The following is a 15,344-nucleotide window of genomic DNA, read 5'->3' as shown; positions in this document are numbered from 1 at the left end:
CAATAACCAAAATGTCTTTTCCAACATGCTGCTTAAAGCAAAATAGTATTCTTTACTACGGAAGTAGGGAAGTACCCTACGATTATTTTCGATTTAAATAATTTGGAAACCTTGAAATTCACCGGCGAATTTTTTTAAAGCGGAAATGTATTCGATTTTTGACTTGGCTTTCGTTAAATAAGAAAAGCGTTTTTCCGTGGTTAAAACTAAGTTTTATTGTGTTAAATTGGTGCTGATACTTAAACAATGTCAAGGGGAAGACCAAATGTGTCGTTGTTTGTACGAAATATTGCTGATTCCTGCAGGTAATGGTTAATATTACTTTAAAAACATTTTCAAATTATTGCAAATTTTAAAATACGAGTTTAAATTTTTTACTTTATTGTTAGCTTTTTCTGACTTACGTATATATTATATATATTACATTTCCTGTTATTATTTAATATTTTCAAGACCTGAAGATCTTCGACGAGAATTTATAAGATTCGGTCCAGTTTCTGATGTTTATATTCCTTTAGATTATTACCACAGAAGGCCAAGGGGATTTGCGTATATTCAATATCCTTTCGCAACACTTAAATATTAAATGTGATTTTTTTTAAATTTAAAATAGGCCACTAATTGTTTATGTTTTTATGTAGAAGCAAAAATATAAAACAAAATGGGGGTTTTAACTATAAATGACGAATGTAAAATAGAATAACTTTTTTAAAATTTTGTTTGGGTTAATATTTACCCGTGATAAGTATATTAATGCCTAAATAATATATCTTAAATATGATAAATATTCAACTGCTAATTACTATAAAAATTTGTAATTAATTTTAATGTTGTGCAGTTAATGTTAAAGGACCACGGTCGCTAAAGACAAAAGATTAAAGATAAAAGTCCTGTTAAAGATTTAAAGGAAAGGCTTTTGAAAAAAAATGTAATTTTTCTAAGTTTGGAAAAATCCAAATTAAACTATTATTAGTTTTGTAAAATTAATAACCTAATTTTAAGACATTATTAAAAATTGATAAATCTAAACCTTAATAATTATTACACAAAATTAAGTTAATATATTGTTATTTTAGTTTAAAAAGTAAAGAATTAAAGATGCACACTAAAGATTTGTGAATTTAAAGTTCTGAAATTAAAGATTGGATAAAGATTAAAAGTTTACGGCCCATTTTAAAAGATCGGATTTTAAAGATAAAGATTGTGGATAAAAAGATTTAAAGATTGAAAAATAAAGACATCTTTAAAAGTTATCAATTTTTTATGCTCAAAAGACATAAGCTTTTATATGTTGTAATTGCAATAAAATTATCTAGCCTGGCCTTATAAAAATTATTTATTTTTTTAAATTAATGCTTGGCATACAAAAAGTTGTATATCATAAACTTAGCTATAACTTTACTTTGCATATAATTTTGCCTTTTTTTGTGCGCTGTTTTTTTTCTTAATTTTGCTAACGTTTGAAGATGTTAGGGATGCGGAAGATGCTCTCTATGCCATGGATCGAAAGTGGATCTGTGGAAGATACATAGAAGTGCAGTTTGCATCAGGAGACAGAAAAAGTAAGAAATTTTCCAGTGCTAAGAAAGTTCGATGAAGTATTAAATTGGGAATAAACTTTTAGATACCATTTTAAAATTATTTTAATTTTTAGCCCCTAATCAAATGAGAACTAGAGATGATGACACTCCGCCACCACGGTAACATTTTGTCTTCAATATTTATAAAAATATCCTAAATTTTGAAAATATTATATTTTTGGATTTCCATAGCTCGAGGAGGCGATCTTACAGTCGTAGCCCACGACGTCGTCACAGTAGATCACGAAGTCGATCGTACGAGCGACGACGCTACAGTAGAAGTCGCTCACATGAGAGAGGAAGATACGCCAGGAGGTCACCAGAAAATGGTGGTTACGAGAGATATCGGTGGGTCATCTTATACCAAAAGTCATTTTTTGATAAGATTACTGAAAAGACTTCAGACCCAAGCTTGTGAGAGTCACAAATTAAATTGAGTTTTTACCAAGTTTATTTTTATAGTCGATCACGATCTTATGAGAGACCGGAAAGACAAAGTTTCTCTCCAGAAAAAAGACCTGAAAATGGATACAACGCTCGGAGATCAAGAAGTAGAACCCCGCAAAATGGAAACAGGTAAAAAACTGGTATTTTTAAAATATTCTGTATAAAGAATTCTTCATTAAAAAAGTAAAAAAATTATGTTTTGCAGAACACCATCACACAGTCCCGCACATTCAGGGAGCAGTTAAACTCTTGCAGAATATTGGCTTTTTCAGTCTTTTTATTAACTTACAATGCTTTGTACTGCCTTTCAGATAGTAAACCCTATTTGGTTTGGCAACTTTTTGTAAATAAATGTTTTTAAAAATATTCTTTTTGGGCGGAGTTTTGTAACGCAAAAGAATAATAAACATTTTTATATCAATATAAATTTATTTTAATACTGATTCAAAAAAAATCTTGCAATACTGATTTAAGGCAATTATTGAAAGCTTAAAAGATCAAAAAAATCAACATTTGCATTTGCAGTTCGATAAAAAAAATAAATGAATAACATGCAGCATGATCATTATAGTTTAAAAACAAAAAATTAACTAAAATATTATTTGAATGTTCCCCTCCATTTTATATGCAGCTCCTTCGCAACATCAATAGAATTTTCTACAAAAGAAATTATAAAGTTTAAAAAAAGTTTAATAGGCTATTCTTTGATACAATAATATGTGTAGCACCCTCGGGTAAGGTAGTACTATTGCTATAGGTGATACTAAATCCAACTATGCCACATTCAATGTGTTAAAAATAATGCAATAAAAACTAATATCTGAAACTGATAAAGGCACTTTAATAGTGGATAGGGCTAACAAATGCTACTCTATTGTAAGGCTGTATAGGTCTTTCAACATTAAGGAAAATTAAATATAAAAAATCAACCTTTACTATCTATATTAGAATAAAATGCAAGATTGATTAGAATAAAATTATTATAAACTTACCTGTTGAAGTGGTAGGGTAAGTGTATTGCAGTTTTGTGAATGGTTCTTCAATAATTAAAAACAATTCATCATTGAAATTCTTCTGGTTAAACTGAGTCCCACGTTCAATTGCATCTTTAAGGTAATCCATAAACATACTCCATCTTGGTCTAAAAGCATAGAAATAACTTTTACCCTTAGGTATCGAGTTTTAGATATTAAAAATGATTAAATTGTATTCTTTTTTAACCTGTAATTGTGCCTATCGAGTACTTTATTTCTACCTGTAATAATGCTTGACAAGTGAAGCCCAATGTTTGCTTGCATAATCAGCAATCTCTCCGCTTGGCCCCCATAACGTTACTTGATTTCGAGCATTATATTCGAACTGGTTCTGCTCCTAAAACATAAAATAAACACCTTATATAGCAAGTTGGTTAATTATAACGGCAAAAATATCCAAGACCACTGAGGGTAACTTAACACTGGGCCAGGGTAACAAATGTTACTCTTAAAGTTTAAGAAAGTCTTGTCACATTTTAAATAATTGATTACGTTGGCATCCGATCCAAGAGCCCTTGCATCCCTGATCCAACATCCCATCATGAAGTGGGAGTCTGTAGATAGGATTCGATCTAAGTCATCCAGAACATCCAAGATCATTCCTCCCAGCTCTATCACCTTGACCTCATTTCTTTTATCATATTCCTGTCAACAAAATTAAAATTATTTTAAATAAATATTTACAGGTAAATTTAGAATTGAAACATAAATATTTTTTTATTTATTTATCCTTGATGTAGAAAGGCTGACTTTAATGCCGAACATTAGGTAACATTTATTGACACAGTCTCGAATAGTCTTTGGTAGTTTTGAAAATTAATGGTTTTGGTTGTCTGATATTTTATCTGCCCCTTTTTAAAGTTACTTGCCTCTACTATAGCATAGTAAATGATTCTGTGAATTGCTTGCAAAATTTGTCTGGTTATATCCACAGCATCGTATCTGACTGTTTCAATATCTTGCAGATTATCAAGAGCTAATATAAAACTATCCCAAGCCTTAAAAAGACTAAAAAAATAAAAAAAACTCATTATTAAGCCGTAATAGGTATTTAACATATAACACATAGCAAAAATACTCTAGGCCGAAAATTAAAAGATATTTATTGCCTACTAAAATGCTCTACCATCTAAAAATTCAAAGTAATACTGATTATGATTAAAATATAAAAATCAATCTGGTTTCAGTATTTTTTACCTGTCATCCTTATACCAGTATGGCATACCAACTGTACTAAGTGAAGGCCTTTTTACTAAAGCTCCTCTGATCATAGTTTTTGGTGGAAAACCAGGAGTATTGTCATTGTATATCGTATTACCCAATATCATCCAAGTCTCAATCGCATTTTTATCACTTGTATTATACCTTAAAAATTTTTTCAATGTAAATTATACTTAAACACAAAAATATTTCTGTAGTGCACACATTGATTATGAAATAAAATAAATGGTAATAACATTCAGATACAGCATATAAAAAATTCTTACCTTCTCATTGCATATTCTGTGAACCAATTGGTTACGTTAACTGGCTTTACTGTGAAGCCTAGTTCCAACATAAGCCCATAAATGACATAATTTTGGTCAATACCTTCTGGAGTTATACCAGTGCCCACCATGTTTGTTGCATTGGCCAAGGTATTAAAAGGCACCTGCAAAAAGCAGTTATTAACTTTTATCACTATGGTATATATATTGTGGATAGTTATAAAAAAATACCATAAATTTAGAAACAATACCTTAAAAATGTTATTATTCATTTTCCATGTTTTTTTTTTAAACACTATGTATGTACCAAAATGCTGACGTTTAAAGCTTATTAAATGTAAATTTACTTTTCCTTTTTAATATCTTACATTGTTTATGGTTTCAGCTTTGCCATAGAATCCCATGTTGCCCCCAAAGTCATGTAACATGCACCAGATAAATGGTTGGCCATAGTAATAAGATGTACGATCATATTGAGGGTAGGCTTCAGAAAACAAATCCAAAATAAGAAGGCGACCCTGTAAAATATAATTTTTAAAACTGAAAGTATATTTATGCAATCTGCTAACTAATTGTAAATATTAAAAACAGATTAATTTGTTTGTGATGAAGCTTAGTAGGCAATGTATAAATTTATGTTTAGAATATATGCCTTTAAAAAATGCTTTTTGTTGCATAATAGTGAATAATTGCGAACATATTACTACAATTAAAATGCAGCCTGTGGAATGAGCAATTAACTTTTAAATTACAATAAAAAAAAACTTATTTACAAAAATACAAGTTGTATTAATTAATATTTGACCTGTGGTACTGCAGTAATCAAGGCTTTTATTTGTGGAGGTTTCCAGAATGTAGGTTCGTTATGAAACAGCCAACCTTGCATAAGCCTAAACAAATATTTAATTAACAAAGTAAATATTAATAAGTTAAATATTACTTTTGTTTTTAATAAATTTTAAGTAAACATTTTTAAATACCTAACAGCATAATATTTTAACTACTATTAAAGATATTAACAAATAAATTTAAAATTACCATAATTTTTATATTCATTACTATTAATTTTACTAGTAGCATGTTGTTAATTACTTGACTTTACTACATAAGGTACAGGGTTCGATCCCCACTGCTTCTATTAGCCAAAACCCAATTGGCATGCTCACTACTGGAATATGATAATTATTAATATCCAAAATTAAAAGTTATCTTTAAATTGCGAAGTTTGCCATCCCGAATCGAGGATAAATAATATATTATTTAATAAAACACAATAAAAGAGATTTTATAAACTTTAATATAACAAATTACCAAACAGCATTAGAATCGGCAGCTTGCATTGCTTCAAATATTGCTTTACTTGAATTTGCCAAGTATTCAATATTATCAGATCGCGGGGTCATTTCATTAAATGTATCGGCATTATAAATATGATTCGTTCCATTATATTCCTTCATTTGTTCGTCAATAAACATGCTTCCAATTTTACTAAAGTGTAAAGTAAATTATAAGAAAAAGTTTTATTAGTTATAATCACTTAGCGGTTAATTATTGGGAAAATATATTTAATATTAACCTAAAGTCAACTTGAGACTGGGTAACTAATGTTACTCTATGTTTATGCCATAAAGTTTGTCTTGCCATATCAAGACAAAACATTTTTGAAGGTACGGTTTGTCACTTCTACATTAATAGTTTTTTAAATTTTTTTTTGGTATAATTATATTTTATATAAATAGTTAATAAATTTTTAAATGTACTTGAAAAGAGGGTCATGAGGCTCCAGTAACAAAGTGCAGGAATAGGAACAATTAAAATGACTCCATGATGTTAACTTTGACACTTCAGCCTGCAACAAAAAAATTTATGTTCCTTATAATACAATTATTTTTAGTAACTAAATACAAAAATTCTAAAAATTGTAATCAGTTTTTTGCCTTTGGATAGAGCCTTCCAATAGCTGCAGGAACATGCCCAGCAAACCCAGGCAAAACTGGGATCATCCCAAGCGACCTCATTCGTGTTAATATCTGATGTTGCAGAGCAAGTTGAGAGGCTTTCCATGAGTCGGAAAGCGGGCCTCCCCAGCCATATAAATTTCCCATTCTACCCCTGCAAAGTTAATTTGGTTTATTTAATTTTTTTACAGATCTTGGATCTTATTAACAATCACAATTTATGTAATGCATAAATTAATAAATTGAGTGACATAAAATATATTAGCTGGGGCACTGGTATAAAGTATTCCTTTAAATTATGACTTTAACCATATATTATCACAATTTATATATATATTTTTTTTGTATTTATTTATCCTTGTTGTGGGAAGGTCGACTTTTATGTAGAGTAACATTTGTTACCCTATACCAGTCTTAGCAGGTAAAAAAGCTGCTGTTTAGGTGTTGGCTCAGCAGGAGTTCATATTGTTTATACCACATTAGAGGCACTAGAGCATGAGAGCAGTAGGGATCAAACTCAGGACCTCATGTAGTATAGCAATTGTTAAACTTTCAAAGCTATTATTATAAAAAACTAAATTTACCATGCTAGAAATGCTGGTCCTGCGAAGTGCATATCCAAATCGTTTTGGGTGCAACCAAGTTTTTTGTAAACTCGATCCCATATTGCCTCTTGACCAGTAAAAGCTAGAGGTAGATTGATTCCATTTAATGCCATCCAATCTATCTCTCTTTCCCATCTTATAACAAAATAAAATTGGTTTATGCAATATTTTAGTAACATAATTTAACCTTATGCATGTATATGGATTGATTTTTTTTAAATGCGACATGATTTGGAAACACTCTTGGTATCAATACAAGAGGTGCAAGGTTTAATTCCCACTGCTTAATTGTACCTTTAAAAATGCATAAATTACCGGAATTTATTTCTACTGCATAATTGCCCTGTTGGTAAGGTAAAAATAATTTTCATTTTTGAAGTTTTTTACAAAAGAAGTTATTTCAAATATATTGCTTTGCAATACCAAATTTTCTTATTTCTCCAACATATATCATTACTAGTAAGATTTAGTTTTCGTTATCACAATTTTCTTACCTTGTCCAATTCCACCATACTGAAGAATAACTTACTGTACAAACATTCTGATAATATCTGTATTTGACACCGGCATTTATCATAAGTTCATTGTTAGGTAATGGAGGTAAGGGCGAAGGAACATCTTTTATTTGGTCTCCAGCCCAAGAAATATGTTTACTTAAAAATTACAGCAATATTTTAGGTTATGCATCAATGCTAGTTTTATTTGATTTTTTATATAAAGCACAATGTGGCAACCAAATTTAAACTATATATATATATATTTTTTTTTTGTATATATCTTTATCCTCGATGTGGGAAAGTCGAATGCGCAACTTGAACATAGAGTAACATAAGTTACTCCGACCCAGTCTCGAGTTGCCTGTGGCAGTTTGGGATATTATACATTATAATTGCCCTGATAATTATGCTGCTGATTAAGTGCTAGCTCAGCAGGAGTTCCTACCGTTTAAAGCGCCTTACTCAAGGGCGCTACAGCATGAGGTTAGTAGGATCAGAGGATTGAACCCATGACCTCATGTGTGGTGTACCAAGAGTCTGAGAGTTCTTACCACTACACCAGGCTGCCGGTTTTAAAAAAAAATTATTTAAAAAAATTGGACAAAATATCAAATAATTACCGACAATAATATTTCAAGTAGTGGTTAAATCCGTATGATGCCGCTACTCCATTACTTGCTCCTATTGTTAATTTGTTGTTGGTTGTTTGGAGCTAAAAATATTTAAATATTGGTTTTTTAATTTTATTATTTTAACTAAAAAACACAATATGTTAAAGTTGAAAAAAAATTATATATTTTGGTGTATTTTAAATATTTTTAGGAAGAATATTTCAATTTTTAAATAAGTTTTATTTCAAAATGACAATTAAAAATACATACATAAACATATTCATTGTCGTTATCCTTAAAAAATAAGGGTTCTATTTTAACTTCAATATCATTTCTTTCTTGTCCCAAAATTCTATTAATAAGTTGCTTAGTAGCGTAAGTCTGATCTTGATAGTTTGTGTAAGACTTTACAGCATTCAAGGTTGTGAATTTATGGCCAGTAGAAAAAGATGTAACGTTCACAATAATTAGAACTATTAACGAAACATAACTTTTGGTATACATAAGTTTAAACATTCTAAACAACTAAAAAGTGAAATATTAGTTTATCAGTTAGTTATTTAAAATAATAGCATACTTTTAAGAATTTTTTTACACGCATGATTATGCATTTTGTTCTTTGCAAATAGTTAAAATATTATTTTATTTTCATATTATTTTATGTTACAAAAAACTGTTGTTTGTTCTGGGAAAATCCCCTGTTTAGGTTAATGCACGGTGATAACGAATGTCCATTTTACGGGCTGTAGTGACTTAAATTAGAAATCAAGATTTTTGACTCCTGTTTTCTATTGGCAAAACACTTAATCAATTTTGTGAAAATGAGTTTGCCTTTAAACAAGTTAAATGCATATGGAAAAAAACAGGTGGTCTAAGGATACGCGACTAAACTCGTATCACAAAAAATTTACCCTCTTATAAAAATGTTAAAAGGTTTATAATATTCTAACATTAAACTTTAAGAAAAACATATTATAATAATATAAAGTCCAAGTTTATAAATAAGTTAAGACTGCTATAATTAGAATAAGTTTATTTTTGGACTTGGTCGGACTCTTGGTCACGAATCAAGGTATGCATAAAAATAAATACACCAGAAATAGCCGAGACAAACGAATTTAACTCATAAGTTATCTTGGGTAAAATCTCAAAAAATTACGCGATTTGGTATGAGTAGAAAATAACTTATTGCATAACCAAATTTTTGACATAAGCTCATTTAAACAAAAATAAAATATTCAGTTTACTTTTTTTACGCTATTTATCTTAAAACATTCTACCAATAACACTTTATTTTTAACCTTTTCTTTCAATATAGTGCAATACAATATTAAGGAGGTTAAATTTTATGTTGGGATGTTTTTAATGTTTCATCGTTACCGAATAATATCTCTATTTATAATTGTTATTTGTCGTGGTATAGACTTGCCTTATACGGGGACAATCAGTTTACCTGCTTTTTAGTTTATGTAAAAATTGTTTCTCCAAAATTACGAAACCGAAATCCGATAGGGCAAAAGTTTTACAAAACTTTACTTTAGTCTTTGTTACTTTGTAACTTCGTTCTAAGAAATTTAAAATATCTAATGAATCAATCTTCAATTTGTTAAAACGTTTTTAATTTTATTATAAAAAGGTAAGGCATAATTAAAAGTAATAAAAACGGGTATTTTTTGTGACGTCACTATAAAAAGGCTTGGCGTTTAGCTGAAAACCAAAAATAGGCAACATACACTACTGGTTTGGTCGGTTAAATAAGTACAAAAAAAAACGTAATAAGTCTTGTATGTTAAATAAAGTAAGCTCAAAAATAGGTTAACTGTTGTATAAACGCATAACGTCTACCGTCGAATTAGATACAAGTAAAAAAGGTAATTTACAATTCTTCGCTTTTAGTAAAATGTCTTTTCATATGCGTTTTCATGTTGCATTGCTGGCCAAAGCTGCGACTGCACACCGGACAGTTGTATTTCTTTTCGCCTAAGTGTATAGTACGGACATGAACGTTTAAGTTTCCCCCAGTTGATAGATATTTACCGCAGAGCCGGCACTGGTGCGACTTTCTTCCTAAGTGTACGGTTTCGATATGAACTTTTAGGTAGTTTCGGTGGCCGAAACCTTTGCCGCACTGTCCGCAACGATGAGGCCTGATATGACTGACTTTGACATGACGATTAAGCTCAAACTTGTGAGGGTAGGAAGCACCACATACTGTGCATGGAAAAGATTCGATGTTGGCTGCAGTTCCTGCATCAGTTGACATGTCGTTATGCTTGGTTCTTTGTTTTTTCTTAGGGTGTACATCAGGCGACTTGCTTGACAACGGGGAAAACTGTTCCAATGATATAGACCGTTGGTCTTCAGTTTGTGGCAACTTAAGGCTGGGTCGGTACATTAACGGCGGGGAGGCTGGTTGAATAGGGGATATTGGGCCTTGGTTGGTTGGTAAACTTTTGGGAAAAAATGCTGCTGGCACGAACGGTGGGGAGGCTATTGGATGAGACCGTTCAACAGGTATAGCCTGGTTTGGGCTTAAACGCATTGAAGGTGACAAGTTTGGTTGGACAATCACACTCATTCGTTCCTTAGCCTGGTCTGACATTACATTTTCTTGGGCAAGATATCGTTGTCCGTAGGTATTCATCATAGCAAGCCATTGTGCTCGTCTTTCGTTTAACTCTACAAACGAACTTGGTGAAGTTTTAGCCTGGTATTGCTGATTTTTCGCGGTCAAGTCGTCCTTCCATTTTTGCTGCAGGTAATTTCGGATAAAATCATTTGAGGCCAGGACCTGGTTTCGGTATTGCAATATCGCTCTTTCTACATTCTCGACTGTTGGACTTCGAAATTCTGTCGAAATATCTTCGCTGGGTTTCTCATAGTTGGTGGATTCTGGTTCTGTGTCGTCCGACCGTTTTCTTTTACAACTTAAGTTCAAGGGAAGGTCCTGAAATATAAAATAAAATTTATTTTAATGTGATGTCATTTGGTAATACTTGAACGCATGGGTTGTTACATCCTTTTTGCAATATCATTGTGATAATATCTTAATTTAAAGTTAAGCGATCGCCATTTTGTAGCTTGCCTTACAGTTTAATGCCTGTGTCGATTTACATAAACAATAAAAACGTGACATCCACGCCCATTGTCAGAAGACATACACGATTTTGCATTACACTTGATCTATCGACGAAGTTATTGAACATGAATATAAATATCGGGCATAGTTCTTTACGCGCACGACTTGATGTTTTATACATAGTCCTATCAACGGTGCGATTGTTTAAGTTAGTGATAATCATTTTGCCAGGCGGCTTCGACAATTTTACGGTCACGTTTTTAGGTATTTATTTTGATATTTGCCCATAAATTGTATTGTGATTAAGCCAAGTGACGCAACTTTGTTTTAATGAGCGCACGAAAGTTTTTATATGAAAAAATAGGCTATAATAAGGCTATTTACCGTGTTTTTAAGTATGTGCCAGTTACGTATAAATAAATATCTGATTAAATAAATATTGGTCCAAAATAATCGCTAACCATATTTACGCTATATGCGAATTTGGCCGTAAGACATAATTTTATTTTTAACATGGCCACCGAAAATCCCCAAGCAATTCAAAGAACTAAAAATCCTTGAAGTCATGTGCCTAGAATTCTACGTAAAGGACCTTGATTATTGCGCAAGAAAAACAACATCTTTAAGACAATGAAATCACTGTTTAATTAAAGTGTTTAAAACGCCTCGAGGTATATAATGTTTAAATCCTTATCCAAAACATTTTATTTTTGTTATGGAACTGCGACAAATTTGTTAAGAAGTACACAGGCTAAAGTGGAAGTCATCAACTTCTTACTGCGAAAAGATTAAGTTGGACGTACATTGTTAATTATTTTTCTTTAAATCCAGCCTGATCAAACGGGTCGGTTGTCAAGTGTAAACCTTACACTGAAATCGCATTAAAACTGCGCCCATTTTGATTAACATGAACGAGATGTTTATAAGTTAAACAAAGAAAACGTGATCCACAATTTTTTTGAGCAATTCGAGAAATAAAAATTAGTGACCTTGGCGTCAATATTTATTACATGACGCTGTTTTTTTGACTAAGAATTAAGGTCATAATCCCCCTTTCTTTAATTATTCTTTTTTAAACCGTAAAATTCCGATCAAAATAATCGTAATTACGACGGAATTCAAAACAGCGGAATGACGTAACATAAAAATTTGTTTTTTATTTGTTTCGGGTAACTCAAAAAATTTCTTAATCTATTTTTTTCGCGCGCGGCAAAAATATTTTGCATCGAAAAAAAGTTCGAAGAAATGTCGTAACTTTAAAAAACAATGACGTAACAATTTCGATTACGAAAATAGAATATTAAGTAATTACGGGTTACTTTATTTTCTCCGGTGCAAATTAAAGTATTATCTAATTAATTGCAAAACGAAATAAAATGTTAATTCAGCCCTTTTTTTTATCGTATTTTTAAAAATTTGATTTAACGAAGAAAAAAACAATTCTAGCTAGCGAGATGGGAAAAAACATATTTTCTTTACAAACATCATAATACACAAATTAGGGACTTATTTATTTAGTTATTTACTATAGTGCTTACGTAAAAATATAACATTTCTGGGCGTAATAGTGGTTATCGTAATTTTTGTCGTTTAATTTTAGTAAAAAAATCATTTCGGTCATAGGTTAAAATAAAAAACAGGTTTAACTTTAAAATTATTATCTAAAAGTAATATTTTGACGTATTGTAAAACCCCCATATTTAGATGCATATCAGATAGCGTTTACTTTTAATATTATTGACGCAACTAAAATTTTTTTAACATATAAAAACATATTAAATGTTATTAAAAACTAAGTAGTATATTCTGCTTTTTTATTTAGTTTAATGTTTAAGTATTTATTAATTATTTTGTACACCTTATGTTTACATAAAGCATATAAATACATTCTTTACAAAAATATAAAAATTTCTTAAGTTTGAAAATTAAAAACTTTTAAAATCTATAAAATATAAGATAAATTAACTGACCTCTTCTATCGGAGGAGACTTTCTTCCTCTGGAGTAAGATCCCACGGAGCTGACCGATTCATCGTCCGGAAGACTTTGTAGCTCATCATTTTGCTCTAATTTGGTGAATTTAAACAAGTCGGAAGCATACACTAACGGTGGAGGATGAGATTGTAACATTTTCAAAAAATTGTTAAGTTCTTGATTTTTTTTTTGAAGTTGACGCAAGTTGTGCTTGACTTTATAAAACGCGTTTAAAGCCAGGCGTTCTCTATATAAAGCTCGGCGATTTTGGATTCTAAGAATGACTTAATCATCCTCACAGTTCGGTGTTGAACCGCGGAAAAAATTCACCTTGATTTTTCTCTTTTTTTCTCTCTCGGCGCGAAAGCGAAAAAATTGTTTTTGTTACGGGAAGGCTTAGTCGTTTTTTAGTATAAGTGAATAGGCTCTTGTTTGCATAAAAATCAGATTTAAATTTATACACAAAAAATCACAATCATGATTCTATCAAACATTTCTGGAAAATTAAAATTTGTATTTGTTTTTTATGTGGATATTACATAAAAGATTACAATGTTAAAATGTAAGAGGATTTTTATAACACCTGACGTAATTCATCTAATACTTCGAATCAAGTTAATTAATGTACATCGCATCGCGATAAGAAAATTAAATACAAGAGTGGTTGCTTTATAAAATTTTTCCGAAAAATCCGACAAAATATTCCAGTTAATTGGAAATGAAGACGTGATGTATTAAAAAGCCAATCTTACAACCGCATCGTAAAAACATTCAAAGTTGGAATTTTTTTGCAATTTATTATAGAAGCAAAGCGCGTGTTCCAACAATTAAAGGGCTAATATTATGGTTAATGCTGTAAGGGTAGCCCAGTAATCTTTTCTGAATTTGTTTTAAATATAAAAAAATTTCGAAGGTCGTTTGGTAAGTAATACGTCAATATTAAGAAATTTATTTAAAAAAATTTCCGGCCACTTTTTTAAATTAGTAAATTTGTTTTAATAGAACAAAAAATTTACAAAAAATCATTCGTCATTATTATTACTAAAATTAATCTTGTTTTTTAAACCGAATTGTTTTCAAAACATTTTTTTTAAATTTCTGTCACGAGGTAATGACAAAAATTTAATTATTAAAATAGAAAAAAATTACATTTTGTAATCAACATATATGTGTTTATTACATTTTTTTAATAATTTTTAAACTTAAAATAAATATTGCGCAACGAAGTAAATTTTTCAGAAATCATTAAATAAAATTAATATTTTTATTTGAAATGTAAGAAAAAATACAAATTTCGAATATTTTTTATAATTTTTTTTAAATGTTTTATGTTGTAATTACGAACCTTAAAGTTGTTATAATTATTTTAAACGGTGTAATTTACCTTGTAGCTGATACCTAATTAAATTTTAACGTAAACAGATAACCAAAATTATGTGGCGCAATATAAAAATTTAAATAAAGTTGCAACATTGTTTTTATTTTATTTTTTAAAAATTTTTTCTTTTTTGTTGCACTACAAAATTAACATAGTAAAATTTTTAACAAATATTCTAATATTTATTTCTGTTTAAAACTTTATTTAAAATCGAAAAATGGATTTTAAAATTTAAAAAAAATTATTTTTTTTTGTTGGGTAGTTTCTTAATTAAAAAAAAATAAAAAAATTAAAAATGGATTTTAGACCTGTTTATAATGTATTGCAAAGGCTAATAAAGATAAACATCAAAATATTGTTACAGAAATTCTTTGGAAGAGTTAAACAGATAAGCAAGGCTGTTCAACGTCCCGTAAGCGTTTAAATGGAAATAACCGAACTTCAAAAAACGTCACTTTATTAGTAAAACAAACGTATAAGTGCATCAAAAATCCGGCTGGACTAATGTTGATATCGCATTAGCAAGGTGTGGTAATAATGATATCTAAGAAAAATCGAAACGTAATCATTTAAACCGCCAGTATTTTCGGATTTTCTTTATTTTGCACTAGCCCAAACGTAAACATTTTCATCAGATTGCCTTTTATAAAGAGAGTATTGTTTATTTTAAGACGGCAATGACATCCATAACCAAT

General features: G+C 30.0%; 3 protein-coding genes across 3 annotated transcripts; 1 reads left to right on the top strand and 2 right to left on the bottom strand.

Annotated features, from left to right (window-relative positions):
* The first annotated feature begins 134 nt into the window (after positions 1–134).
* Positions 135–2,578, top strand: LOC145746469 (serine/arginine-rich splicing factor 12-like). The gene is made up of 7 exons (XM_082564759.1): positions 135–305; positions 454–558; positions 1,459–1,562; positions 1,655–1,700; positions 1,773–1,928; positions 2,043–2,156; positions 2,233–2,578. Exons 1-7 carry the CDS (start codon positions 247–249, stop codon positions 2,270–2,272), a joined length of 624 nt encoding a protein of 207 aa, XP_082420885.1. The 5' UTR covers positions 135–246; the 3' UTR covers positions 2,273–2,578.
* On the bottom strand, positions 2,445–8,727 carry LOC145746468 (alpha-N-acetylglucosaminidase-like). The gene is made up of 16 exons (XM_082564758.1): positions 8,490–8,727; positions 8,229–8,320; positions 7,606–7,764; positions 7,091–7,246; positions 6,486–6,660; positions 6,309–6,397; positions 5,860–6,036; positions 5,354–5,438; positions 4,917–5,066; positions 4,549–4,712; positions 4,259–4,426; positions 3,931–4,069; positions 3,554–3,706; positions 3,283–3,398; positions 3,020–3,168; positions 2,445–2,684 (listed from the first exon to the last, which is right to left on the bottom strand). The coding sequence occupies exons 1-16, from the start codon at positions 8,721–8,723 to the stop codon at positions 2,626–2,628; spliced, it is 2,265 nt and encodes a 754-aa protein (XP_082420884.1). The 5' UTR covers positions 8,724–8,727; the 3' UTR covers positions 2,445–2,625.
* Positions 8,728–9,847: 1,120 nt separating this feature from the next.
* Positions 9,848–13,479, bottom strand: LOC145745556 (uncharacterized). Its single transcript, XM_082563670.1, has 2 exons — positions 13,269–13,479; positions 9,848–11,166 (listed from the first exon to the last, which is right to left on the bottom strand). The coding sequence occupies exons 1-2, from the start codon at positions 13,425–13,427 to the stop codon at positions 10,096–10,098; spliced, it is 1,230 nt and encodes a 409-aa protein (XP_082419796.1). The 5' UTR covers positions 13,428–13,479; the 3' UTR covers positions 9,848–10,095.
* Between the last annotated feature and the right edge of the window lie 1,865 nt (positions 13,480–15,344).

The sequence above is a fragment of the Corella eumyota genome, chromosome 3 (genome assembly GCF_963082875.1).
Source record: "Corella eumyota chromosome 3, kaCorEumy4.1, whole genome shotgun sequence".
Taxonomy (NCBI): Eukaryota; Metazoa; Chordata; class Ascidiacea; order Phlebobranchia; family Corellidae; genus Corella; species Corella eumyota.
Note: the sequence above shows the minus strand (reverse complement) of the source record. Positions and strands in the feature narration are given on the sequence as shown.

What these genes read in the sequence shown, in the direction of transcription:
- LOC145746469 (XM_082564759.1), top strand. Translation starts at nt 247, where the DNA reads ATGTCAAGGGGAAGACCAAATGTGTCGTTGTTTGTACGAAATATTGCT. An exon ending in AATATTGCTGATTCCTGCAG is followed by an intron (nt 306 to 453) that starts GTAATGGTTAAT and finishes AATATTTTCAAG; the next exon opens with ACCTGAAGATCTTCGACGAG. An exon ending in TGCATCAGGAGACAGAAAAA is followed by an intron (nt 1,563 to 1,654) that starts GTAAGAAATTTT and finishes TTTAATTTTTAG; the next exon opens with CCCCTAATCAAATGAGAACT.
- LOC145746468 (XM_082564758.1), bottom strand. Translation starts at nt 8,723, where the DNA reads ATGTATACCAAAAGTTATGTTTCGTTAATAGTTCTAATTATTGTGAAC. An exon ending in ACGACAATGAATATGTTTAT is followed by an intron (nt 8,321 to 8,489) that starts GTATGTATTTTT and finishes AAATATTTTTAG; the next exon opens with CTCCAAACAACCAACAACAA. An exon ending in CTTGTCAAGCATTATTACAG is followed by an intron (nt 3,169 to 3,282) that starts GTAGAAATAAAG and finishes CTATGCTTTTAG; the next exon opens with ACCAAGATGGAGTATGTTTA.
- LOC145745556 (XM_082563670.1), bottom strand. Translation starts at nt 13,427, where the DNA reads ATGTTACAATCTCATCCTCCACCGTTAGTGTATGCTTCCGACTTGTTT. An exon ending in AGTCTCCTCCGATAGAAGAG is followed by an intron (nt 11,167 to 13,268) that starts GTCAGTTAATTT and finishes TTTATATTTCAG; the next exon opens with GACCTTCCCTTGAACTTAAG.